This window comes from Cheilinus undulatus, linkage group 2, assembly GCF_018320785.1.
Source record: "Cheilinus undulatus linkage group 2, ASM1832078v1, whole genome shotgun sequence".
Taxonomy (NCBI): Eukaryota; Metazoa; Chordata; class Actinopteri; order Labriformes; family Labridae; genus Cheilinus; species Cheilinus undulatus.
Window position 1 is genome coordinate 17,791,031 of NC_054866.1, and position 13,207 is coordinate 17,804,237.

General features: G+C 38.4%; 1 protein-coding gene across 1 annotated transcript in view; it reads right to left on the minus strand.

Moving 5' to 3' along the window:
• Nucleotides 1-13,207, minus strand: part of LOC121522431 (alpha-2-macroglobulin-like protein 1) — a 57,344-nt gene that overhangs the window by 20,320 nt on the left and 23,817 nt on the right. The window contains exons 13-19 of the mRNA XM_041806801.1: nt 12,542-12,687; nt 12,224-12,373; nt 8,983-9,135; nt 4,960-5,086; nt 4,629-4,854; nt 1,633-1,861; nt 1,362-1,488 (exon numbers count right to left, since the gene is read on the minus strand). Of these exons, the coding sequence (XP_041662735.1) occupies nt 1,362-1,488; nt 1,633-1,861; nt 4,629-4,854; nt 4,960-5,086; nt 8,983-9,135; nt 12,224-12,373; nt 12,542-12,687 (1,158 nt within the window). The remainder of the gene's footprint in view (nt 1-1,361; nt 1,489-1,632; nt 1,862-4,628; nt 4,855-4,959; nt 5,087-8,982; nt 9,136-12,223; nt 12,374-12,541; nt 12,688-13,207) is intronic.

Below are 13,207 nucleotides of genomic sequence, written 5' to 3' on the forward strand. Positions count from 1 at the left end.
AAGATGCTTTACTAATGTGATGTTCAGGCTCACGTGTGTGATAAAAAAGTATAATCTTTACCACAGATAAGGAAATGTAAAAAGTCAAGCCCTGCCACATCAGCAGTCATTCAGAATTCCTTGCTTACAACATTAGCAACAAAATAAAGAAAGAGCACATTTCTAAATCTGTGTACATCTTTCACTTAAATCTTTGGCATCATTCTTGTCTGCATTTTTCCACATCTACTTTTTGGCTTTCCCCTTTTTTTCTCTGTTTTTGTTGTTTTTTGGCACCTTTTGCCCTTCTGCTTGTTTCGCAATAATTCATTTTCCTGAACTGTTAAGCACTTTGAAATGCATTTTTGTTTCAGCTGTAAAAATGAAATGCATCATTTGTATCATTAATTGGCAAAGAGTAAGTTATACACGATCTGGACAAAACCATTGGGCCATCTGACCACTACACCTACTGGGCCTGTAAATGCGTTGTATTGAAAAACAGAGGTTGTGAAGTTGGCCCCCTTTTGCAGATGTAACAGCCTCCCCTCTTCTTGGAAGGCTTTCCACATGATTTTGGAGTGTTTCTGTGGGAATTTATGTCCACTCATTCTGTAGAGCATTTATGGAGTCAGGCACTGATGTTGGACGAAAAGACCTGCCTTGCACCCTCCCTTCTAGTTCATCCCAAAGGTGGGATTGAGGGTTGAGGTCAGGGCTCTGTGCAGGCCTGTCAAGTTCTTCCACACCTACCTCATCAAGCGATGTCTTTATAGTCCTTGCTCTGTACACTGCGGCATGCTCATGTTGGAATAGAAAAGGACCTTCCCAAAAGTGTTGCCACAAATTTGGAAGCATAGCTTTGTCCAAAATGTGTTGCTATGCTAAAGCATTAAGATTGGCCTTTAATTTGGCAATGGGTCTGACTGAAACACCTGAATTAAAAAAAGAACAGGTGTGGCCAAATGCTTTTGTACAGACAGTGTATTTGGGCTGCATGGTGGCACAGGGGTTAGTGCTGTTGCCTCACAGCAAGAAGGTTCCTGGTTTGCCTCCCAGCCTTTCTTTCTTACTCTCTGTGCTGAGTTTGCATGTTCACTCCAGGTACTCTGGCTTCCTCCCACCACCAAAAACATGCTCATTAGGTTAATTGGTGACTCTAAATTGGCTGTAGGTGTGAATGTGAGCGTGCCTTGTTGTCTGTCTCTAAATGTCAGCTGTGCGATTGACTGGCGATCAGTTCAGGGTGTATCCTGCCTCTCGCCAAATGACAGCTGGGATAGGCTCCAGCCTGCCTGCGACACCCCAACGGGCCAAGCGGTATAAAAAATGGATGGATGAATGGACAGACAGTGTATTTCTGTTCAGTTGTGTATTGATACCTAGGGCAGTTGGAGTTACAATCCATGAGAAGCTCATACTCTCTTCACCACACAGACAGACGCTGTACTGACAGCCAAAACATTTCTTGTAGGTGAATTGGTTGGAGTCAGCCAACGTGATTTTCATCTGCACACAGAAACACATACAGAGTCAGACACACAGAAATATTTAAAACATACCTGTGAAAACAGTCAAATGTCCAGTCTACTGACATTCTTCACTGTGATCCTGTTAAATCTGTTTCAATCAAACTCATCTGTGAATATTTACCCTGATGCATTTGGACTCGTAGTTGAAGACGGTGGCTTTGAGCGTAAACGATTCCCCTCGGATGACAGAGTAAGGCAACGTGAGACTGACGAAAAATGGCTTGAAGGTGGTCAGTCCAATGTTAGGTGATACGCCGAAGCCCACAGCCTGAGAGACACAGAAAGCTCCAGCCACCCATTTAGTGATGGTGTCAGGGACGGTCTTCTCCATCGATACAGTACCGTCATCTCTGTGCAGACACATAAGCAAAATCAAGACATCAATCAGAATAGATTTTAGAACTGCACCATGAATATGCTGGGAATATTCAGTAACCAACTGCGTTCACATCTGTGGAGATCTGAGTGAACAATTTTAAAACAGTAACATTTTCTTTTGTATTTTAATGGATTTTTCAACCCAGATTAATTTCATTTTAGGTAAAATCACACAAAACTAATTAATAATAACAATAGAGTGTATATGAGAGGAAAACAATGATGCGATGAAAAAGAGTAAAATTATCTTGACTATTTGAATCGGTAAAATGCAAATCTCTACAAAGTTAAAGTACTGGGTTAAGTTTTATTTTCTTAAATAAAACTTCTCCACCCCCTCATTGTTAGCCTATCATTTCACTGCTGCCCCTTCCAAATGTGGCTTTCTCCTCCATCAGTTCATTCATGGCGTGGTTCCCAGCGACCCTCCACCTCCCCATCACCGCCAATTCTACAAGTCATTATATATGATTCATCATCACGTATGTAAAGTAAAATGTTATCTTTAAAAAAGTCACTGGCCTCTCCTGATTGAAATGTGTGCGATGGCGAAAACTCAAAAATTTGACCAAAGATGGTTTGTTGTTCGGTTCCTGTACATTTTAGAGGATGGTCATAATGTAATTTTTTGTTTGTCTGATCATGATACATATGTGTACCGGTTTTCATGCATGTAGGTCTTACTCACGGGCCTTTCTGACTTCTGCAACGGATTTGCATGGTTCCACCAAAATACGAAAATTTTACTTGGGGCTGAATTTTGTGGAAAGTTTGGGGAGTTTCTGAGCATGTTAAAGGCCCCATATTAGCGATTCTTTGGATGGAATAATAATGATAATGGCTACAATTTCAATAGGGTCCTCACTGACCCTAGGTCGGTGCTCAGGCTCTAAAAATTCATTTATTATTACTTTAATAAGAGTGGTTCATAATCAGGTTAAATTTAAAATATGGTTGTCACTGCTTAACTTTATAATGAACCACGATTTTCCTGACCTCCATGGGTCCGTGGCCCATTTGGCTTGGCCCCCAAAAGCTCTCCCCTTTATCCCCCCCTTATGAGCAGCCTTGATTGGAAGAAAGATATGGAGTGCATGCTGGTTAGTCTAGTACCTGCACTTTTTAAGTAGGGATATCCCTGAAAAAGACATAATCTGAATAGAAGCATATTTTGATACAAAACCTGTTTGTATGTCTCTGCCCTAATAGATGTGCAGGTTACCCATGCCATAAGCACAATTACATCTTCACACTATTACAGTTGCTGGCTTTTGAACTTTGTATTAACAACAATGGGGTTGATCCTTTTCTCCTAAATCCTGGAGGACTCAGCAGCCATTACTGCCATAGCAATAAAAAATCTGGACTCATCAGGCCACAGCACACATTTACTAACTTAAGATCAGTCCATCTCAAAATAGCTTGGGTCCAGAGAAGTCGTCCTTCTTTCTGGATGTTGTTAATGTATGGCTTCTGTTTTAAATGGTAGAGTTTTAACTTGCATTTTTAGATACAGAGACATACTGTGTTAAGTGACGGTGCTTTTGAGTTGCGCCAAAGCCTATGTTGTAGAAGGTCACTGGCATTTAATGTTGGATTCCTGTTGTCTGATTATATGCAGATATTTCTCAATCTTATGGACTGTGGATGGAACTGTGATGGAAAATCTCTAAATTCCTTGCAATTGTACATTGAGGAACATTGTTCATAAACTAACTGACTAATTGTCCACCCAACTGTCCATGAAAAGGTTTTACAAACTGCTGTAACAGCTGTGTTCTGCTTTTATTCCCATTTTACAAATGCCCTGTATTTTTTAGAACTGGGGTTTGAACTTTCTTTCAAAGATCTGTGAACTGTACAGTCATGGACGAAAATGTTGGCACCCCTGGAATTTTTCCAGAAAATACACCATTTCTCCCAGAAATTGTTGCAGTTACAAATGTTTTTGGCATACACATGTTTATTGCCTTTATGTGCATTAGAGCAATAAAAAAAAAATTCGAAGAAAAAAGCCAAAATTCACATAATTTTACACAAAACTGAAAAAATGGGCTGGACAAAATTGTTGGCACCCTTTTAAAACTGTGGGTAAATCATTTTATTTCCAGCATGTGATGCGCCAAGCAGGATGTGCAACCAAATATTAAGTTGAGGGTGCCAACAATTTTGTCCAGCCCATTTTTTGAGTTTTGTGTGAAATTATGTCAATGTTGCTTTTTTCCTTCGTATTTTTGTGTTGCTTCAATGCACATGAAGGCAATAAACACATGTATACCAAAACATTTGTTGATTGCAACAATTTCTGGGAGAAATTATGTATTTTCTGGAAAAATTCCAGGGCTGCCAACATTTTCGTCCATGACTGTATATACTTATTGTGGAGCATTCAATTAACAAACCATAACCAGTAACAGTGTAATACTTTCACTGATTTCAATTTTAATGAAGACTTGAAACTATAACTTTTGCATGAAAATGTTTACTGAGGTTATTAAAAAGAGACTTGTGCAGTCATTTTATCTTGAGTCTGTTGTACTTCAAACTTTAGTTTGCAACAGGTGGGGCTTTTCGATGCTGGTCATAGCAAGAAAAAATAAAAGATATTTCACACCTGCTTCAGATGTACAACTGGACCTGTCATATAGTCTATGATTTTCTTCACCCAAGAAATAGTTTTACCGTTAAAGATATAAAGTACAATTCAGTGATCCTTCAAACAGGAGATTTGATTATTACCCAACAACAGTCAACATCCATATCCAAGTATCAGGGAAGATCTTCCTGATGATTTTCTTCTTTTTATCTTCTCCCTTTTGAGGAAGAACTTGTGGGACAGTGGTTGGCATATTCATGGAAGTTGAAGGAAAGGAGGTTGTAGTCGGGAAGGTTGAAGGCATGGTCACGAAGGATGTAGTTGCAAGGATTGGAAAGGACGTGGTCGTGAAGAATGTTGTGAAAAAGTCTGAGAAAACATGAATAAAGTAAATCCAATTATGGATGTAATTTTACCACAAAGAAACCAGATTTCAAATCCAGATCTCACAGGATTAAAATCCATAAAACATACCATTATTAGTACCAAAATTAGGTGTAGCAGGAAGACTTGTCATTCTTGTTGTAGTTGTTGGCGGAGGAGTAGTGCAGGGAAGAGGTTTTCTGACGTCCATGTTGGTCGACAATTTGATTCCAATTTTCTAGAAGGAAGACAAAGAACTTGATAAGTAAACACTAAATGATTTCTTCATCACTGATTTTTAAAAATTTCTTTATTTTTCAATTCTGAAAGGCAGACATAAATTTACTGTTTTCACATGGATATTTTGAATATATACATTAAGTACCACGGGAGAGGTAAAGTGTGCACACAAAATCAGCCTAAACATATAAGGAATAGACTTAAGAGGGGTAAAATATGGTGGCCGGTAAGGGCAAACGGTCTGCAAAAGCCAGAATGAAACAAAAAAAGTTTGTCTGGCTTTTGCAGTCCTTACCGGCCAACGTGGTAAAAGTAAAGCAAAACTATTATAACGATGTAGTTTGCTAAGATTAGATAGCGCCTCAAGGTCTTTGGATGGTCACCCCCACAAAATTTGTCTGAATAGGTTTTACATGTGACTCAGTTGGTCCAAAAGCATCTTTCTGTAGACATAAAAAAGTAATCCTTTCCATAACATGAACCTAATTTACAATATCAATCCACTTCTGTATTGTGAGGGTTCAGGAAGTAATCACTGTCTATTAACAGCTTTTTTTCAAACAGGCAGAAGCCAATATGCCAAACTGCATCATTGCTTCTTATCTGAAAATCTACATTTCCTTGTAATAATGTGGTAAACTGCAGAGGTAGGGAGATTTTAATAATAGCATTTAGGACTTCCTCATTGATCCTAACAGCCTTAGAAATATCTGTTTGACATATCTAAAGTTAACTCCTTAAAAATACAATGACAGGCTAGTTTTTATTTCCACTAGGTCATCTGTGACTAGCTTCTAGCTTTTTTGACAAACTGCGACTATATCTTCATGGGATTGTTAATACACTTATTTTGAAAATCTGTTGAGGTAAGATTCCTTTGCTTAGAGGATAAACACAATTTTTGCTTGTATTTTAAACATGGCAGCACATCCTTTATATTACTTTTTACAACATGGAAAAAGTGTGTTGAGGAAATAATGTCACTGAGCTGCTGAATGACTTTTATACTGCAGAATGAATTTGCTCACTTGTGCATTTATTATATTATGTACTCTTTTTAAGACCATAGTTTTTGTTGCTGCTATTTTGGAAAATAACTAGTGCTGTGAAACTATCAAAATTTTTAATAAGATTAATCACAGGGTTGCTGTGGATTAATTTTGATTAATCATGATTAAATATTCATTTTTAATCTATATTAACCGATTTCATTTTGAATAAGCAAACAAACTCAAGAAAGAAGGGAATATATATGCCAGGGCTCTTCAATTACAAATTCAACTGGGCTAAATTTTTAAATCAAGAAATGTAGACATGTTTGGCACCCAGTAAGTAGCTGCTAATGTCAAATTTCGAAACAACACAGATCAATTTGATCAAAAATATTCACTTTTATTCATAGTCTCCCTTTTAAATTTAGCAGCAAAATGTGACAAAAGCACATCAAAAAGTGCATAAAAACACAACAACAGAGGCAGTAGAATTTTTTTCACCTGAATAAAAATAAAATAAATAGAAATAGAATGAAAAAATAAAATGAAGTTCTGTAAATAATAATTTTGGTCACATTTTACCCAGGCATATCTCAAAGTGCATAGAAACTAAATTTAGACAGCTGTAGCTATAGTTGAAATGGACATGTTTAATACTCGCTACTTCTGTCAGCATCACTAGCCACACCTCAGAATAAAACAGCAGGTAGATTGTCGCTAGGCTACAGGGAGTGTTACATTCACGGTCTGAAATATGGCTGGAAGTGCTTCAGTGAAAAGAAAACTCCTTCCTGAAGATGTGCATAATACTTTAAGTCGGTCGACTGTTCTATCTTGTATTGGTTGATCACTACCACTTCAATGGCCCATTTACTCATATGCGGTGGCATGCTCGACGGTAACCCTACTTGGACAAACTGCCCGAAATGTTGCCAGAGATGTTTCAGGGATTTGGAGTCATTCTGCGCTGTAGATGGGTTAATTGCATAAATATTTTTAATAAGATTAATCAAAATGACGGATTAATCCGCATTAACGCGTCAATTTTGACAGCCCTAAAAATAACCCAAAACCCCTAAAATTCTCAATAGGCAGTTTTTAACTTTAAGCCGGGGGTATGCAGTGCAATTTTAAGCCAACTCCATGTTAGATGTGATAATATCAAAAACATGTGAAAGATCCAGTAGGGATCAACTATTGTCAGGCAGTGGTCAGTCACTGTGCCCCCCTGTACACTGCACACCAAATGATGCCTGATCCAACTGAAAGTTGGCGCAACTTCCAAGTGAGTCTGCGACTCAAAATTCATGTCCCAATCGGACAAAATTCGCACAGTGTATGCCCAGCTTTACAAAGACCACAAACTAGGAACTAACCCACCAAGGGTGTCAAACTCACATTGAGTCCAGGGCCAGATTTGCTCTAATGAGATGTCCTGAGGGCCGGACTGAGGGCCAGGAGTGTCATAGTCAATTACGGATTCTGAATTTAGGCCTAACCTAAGAGCCTAGCAAGGTCAATATTTAACCAATAACTGTCAAACTCATTTTCACCAGAAGTGAAATACGAATAAAAACATAAATAAATAAATAAAACTAATAATAAATCATTCTGAGATGAAAAAAGTCAAAATGATAAGTTTAAAGGCTCAGAGTCTGAGACAAAAAGTCAAACTTATTAGTTCAAAAGGTCAAAACACTAAATTTAAAGGCAAAATAATGCTTTAAAACAGGAAATATATGAGATAGAAAGTCAAATCACAAGTTTAAAAAGTAAAAATATGACATGTAATTTTAAATTGTAAATCTTGAAGGTTAGAATATGATATGAAAAGGTCAAAACATTAAAAAGTCAAAATGATAAGTTTAGGTCAGAATTGTGAGTTGCAAAATTGAAAATATGAAATGACAACATTCTTTTCCCAACTTCCTTACTTTTTGTCTAATTATTTTTACTCTTAACTTTTTCAGGATATTAAGGATATTTTAAACCCTTAAGGTTAAGTTTATATTTTTATACTGGTGGAAATCTGCAGACCTCATACAGGTGGTCCAGTTATAATAGAAAGACTGTATTATCCTGTGGGCCGGATACAACTCCACCTCCCTCAGCAAACATTTACAATATCTCCCTGCATCCACAGTGATGTTAAAATAACCAAATAAATGTCATTTTTCAGTTTAATAAATCAGTCATCAGCAAAAACAAAGGAATTGGACCCACTGTTCCAATACTTTTGGTGAGGAGTGTATGTATGTATGGTTACATAGACGCTTCAACTGGAGGTCCATTCATTCTTGTGTGAATCTGTGCTTTCCAAAGTGCCTCCAGAACTCTCAGTAATATTTTCTTCCACAATGTGAAAAGTTTAGTATAAGAGGCAGTATGTGCTAGCTTAGCGAACAAGCTGCTAACTATCTAACAGGGTACTACAAGTATATTTATCGGCTTCAAATGAAATATAGTCACATTCATTTGTTTGTTTGGTTTGGTAAAATCTTGGTGGTTTGAAATGTATTTAACGTACTCCCTCTAATAAAGACTGGGAGTCAAACTGCAGCCAGGCCCCATATTACAGCTGGGGTTGTGGTCTGCAGGAACAAATAAGGGCCAGCCCTCTTTTAATGGCTGGGGTATAAGGATTAACATCTTTAAGACGGTGTGTTTTGATTTGACACAGTGCTGTTTTTAATGCTTTCAAACAGGAGTTGATTTAAAGGATTGCAGCTTTGCTTGACTTTATGGTTGAGCTTGTCATACCTCATGTTACTCAGCGGTGGGGCAGTAGACACTTATATACAGTACATCTTTAGAACCTGATTATGTATTTTATTTATGACTGTATTACGTATGAAAACCCCTGGTAAATATTACTGAACCGACTGTAAAGGACAATTTATACCTTGAAGATGCTGTAAATGTCATCGTTTTTCTGAGGCCAAGGTCTTATGACAGAGGTTGACTTTGACCCCATAGGCTGGCAGGAAGAGAACTCAAGGTCTTCAGCTCTGTAATCATATCCCATTAGCTTCTTCCAAGGCAGTTGGTCGTACATCTGCACAAAGAACGGATAAATGATTAATGAATTTAAGTCATCAGTATAGGTGCAGGAACAACCAATGGCATAATGTAGAGCCACTTTAGTTGTACCTACATTAGGACCATTGTTTCACTCATTCTGTGTTGAAATCTTTGAATTCAACAGTATTTTCTGAAGATTTTTTACCAAGAAAAAATAAAACAGTATCTGCCTTTGCCTCCTCCTCCACCGACCGCGGTGCAGATCTCTTCCCTGTTCAAACCTCAGCAGACAGTTTAGGATGCTGTCTTTTGAGCTCATCAAAAATGTTTGCCAACTTTGTGCAGATTGTGCAAATAACTGTTTTTTGCAATCTGATCATTTAGAAAACCCCGACACAAATCAGTATAGGGCAGTTGTAAATCTTCTTAAGTGCTATGTCTTAAATTTCACTTTCCTTTCCGTTGTAAATCCCAGCTGTGTCTGGAAGCAGAAGGGGAGGGGACAATGGAGCAGAAGGCTAGCAGTAATAGAGGCGATTCTACAATAAAACAGCTTCAGCAGATCTCTAGATCTAAGATTATCCTATCATGCACCCCTACTCTCCATCCAGAGTTTACTGAACACTGTTTTAAAGGCCTATCTCAACTTTGCCAAGATAATTGGAAAAACAACCCAGAGTAGATGAGCTGAATGGATATCAGCACTCAGAATAAGTTCAGGGCAGCTGTTGAAGCGTGAAGTGTGTGAAACTGAGCTGAGATGAATAACCAAAGACCTGCTCATTGCTGTACTGTGTCAGTTGTAGAATACACTATTGTATTTTTAGTATTCCTCTGTATCCGAGTCATATTCCAGTTGTTAGTCTTTTCATACCAACACCATCTGCCAATGGTATCTTCAAATTCCAAGACCACATGTAATGTGATATAATCTTTTCAATTACTACCTAAATTAAAAAACACACAATGTAGGCTCTTGTAACCAGTGTTTTGTACTGCTTTGGCTCTGTGACCTAAATAGCTGGTCAAAGGATAATGATGTAGTGAGGGGGAAGAACACGTAGCCTATTTGTCACAATGTAAAACACAGAGGCTTTCTGAAGGAACTTAAAACACATCTGATTTTTTCTGTATAGCATATATACATACAGTGCTTAACAAATTTATTAGACCACCCTAACCCTAACCAAAGTAAGGTTAATGCCACAGCTGCCCTAAATTAACAGCATTGGTAATTACCAAAATCATTTTTTATGTTTCTGCAATGGTTAATGCACCAATATGTAGAAGCTCTTTAACCCAAATGATATTTTAAATGCTTAAATATCATTATTATTGTTATCCATAAATTTTCAAATTCACTGATTTACAAACAAACTGAAAAAACAGTAAAGCACATTATTATTTCTTGATTATTATGTCAAATTATAGTTATTTACTAGCATTCCTGCACAGGAAAAATGAGTTTTAGTGGTTGAATGTTATGCTTGATTCATTTCTGACTTCTCAGAGAAGCCCAGTGAGCCGGCTCAAATTTGGGTGAATTCAGTTTGAAATCCCTCATTCCTGTTCAAAATGGTAAAACGTGGAGAGCTCACTGAAAATGAAAGAATCCACATTAAAGCACTTCATGATGCTGGATGATCTCTGAGACATATATGACAGGTGGTCTAATAAATTTGTTAAGCACTGTACATACATACATTCATACCCCTTGAACTTTTCTACATTTCTTCACATTACAACCACAAACATAAATCTATTTGTTGGGGTTTTGCATGATAGACAAACACAAAGTGACACATAATTTTGAAGTGGAAGGAACATAATACATGGTTTTCAATTTTTTTTTACAAATGAAAATCTAATCTGAGTATTAATACAGCTGTTCTGTGAAGGCCTCAGGTGTATGTAAGAGATCCACAGAGAACCTGTCCACAGGACAACTACTGGTCGTGCACTCCACAAATCTGGCCTCTATGGAGGAGTAGAGAGAAGAAGCCATTGTTGAAAAAAAGCCATACGGAGTCTCATTTGAGGTTTGCCAGAAGCCATGTTAGGGACACACCAAACATGTGGGAGATGGTGCTTTGGTCAGATAGGATCAAAATCGAACTTTTGGCCTAAAGTCAAGATGCTATGTGTGGAGGAAAACTAACACTGCACACCACCCTGAACACACCAGCCCCACCGTGAAACATGGTGGTGGCAGCATCATGCTGTGGGGATGCTTTTCTTCAGCTGGCACAGGAAAGATTGATGGCAAGATGGATGGAGCCAAATACAGGGCAATCTTGGAGGAAAACCTGTTAGGATCAGCAAAAGACTTGAGACTGAGGCAGGGGTTCACCTTCCAGCAGGACAACGTGCCTAAACATACAGCCATGGTTTAGATTGAAGCATATTCATGTGTTAGAATGGCCCAGTCAAAGTCCGGACCTGAATCCTATTGGGAATCTGTGGTGAGACTTGCAAATTGCTGCTCACAGATGCTCTGCATCAAATCTGACTGAGCTTGAGCTATTTTGCAAAGAGGAAAAGTTGGTAGAGACATACCCCAAAAGACCTGCAGCTGTAATTGCAGTGAAAGGTGGCTCAACAATGTATTGACTCCAGGGGGCTGAATATTTTTGCACACCACACTTTTCAGATTTTTATTTGTAAAAAAAAGTTGAAAGCCATGTTAAATTTTCCTTTCACTTCACAGTTCTGCATCACTTTATATTGATCTATCACGCAAAATCCTAATAAAATATATTTACGTTTGTGGTTGTAACGTGAAGAAATTTGGAAAAGTTCAAGGGTAATGAATACTATTGCAAACCACTGTGTAAGCCAGTATTCATTTTTAGCACATTTAGAGCTAAAGTTGGACTAAATTATGCAGCACTTCGTAGCCTAACTTCCTTGCCAGTGGCCTCAGCTCTCTCCCCTTAAAAATACCATTCAGACTGAAATTTCTAGTGATTACATTCCTACTATTACTAAGTACCTCAAACAGCTCTACTTCAGAAAAAAACCCCAAAGTATCCCTTTTTTTTTTTCTAATTCAGTGAGCTAAAGCCAATATTTATCAAATGTTTTCTTGTTACACCACTTAGTGCCAAAGATTCCCCCCTTACATCGGCTGCAGTGAGTTCTGGACCCTGCTGCAGCAGGAGAACACTGAGGTCGATTGCTCTGATGGAGCACAAAGAGCCGGGCTCAGCTCGGACACTGAGTGTGGTGTTCTCTCCTGGGTAATGCTGGAGGTGGGAGAACTGCAGGGACACCTGTACAGGAGACATCCAGGTCATTTCAGAGCTGATATGAAGACATCAGATCACAAATACTACATCTAAAATTCACATCTCTCCATGCCTTTCAGTACATGTGAGTGAAGATTTGACTCATGCTTTGCATCTTTACACTGACAAAAATCCTACTCTTGTTTGCGGTACCTTGTTATTAAAGCAGAGTTGAACAGGGAAGTTCCTGCTGTCGGCCACAACCTCCCCACTGGGCAACATAGTGTAAACTATCACCTGAGCATATGGTGCCAGGTTTGTGGTTTCACTGAGTTTCATAGAAAATTTTCCTTTGTTGACTGAGACACAAAACACAAGAGAGACAAAGATGATAAATAAGTAACTATAGATATTCATTAAAAGTTACCAAACCCTCAGATAATTTCTTCTGCAGAAAATCAATGTATTTGGGTATGTATGGGGCTTTTCTATTGTATCGAATAGCTTGGCTCTACTTGGTTTGACTCGGCACAGCAGGCTAGCACAGTAGGGCCCGTTTAATTCAAGGGCATGTCTAGCTAACAATGCCAACTTCTTTGATGTCACTGTGGCATGCTTTGAGGTGGGGCAGGCTCATTTGGGCCCTGTTCCACCTCAAAGCACCATTCTCTGCACAGCATAGCCCAACACTGCCAAACTGGTAATGGAAAAGTAAATCAGCACAGCCTAGTTTGGATCAGAGCAGCCAAAAGCCTCAGTTGTTGAACTGTTGACCATTTAGAGTTCAGTTCTTCAGAGATATGCATAGTGATGGCCCTCTAGAGGTTGAAACAAAGGCAAATTACAGAATTTTTCTATTGGCTGTTCTTGGGGCAGATG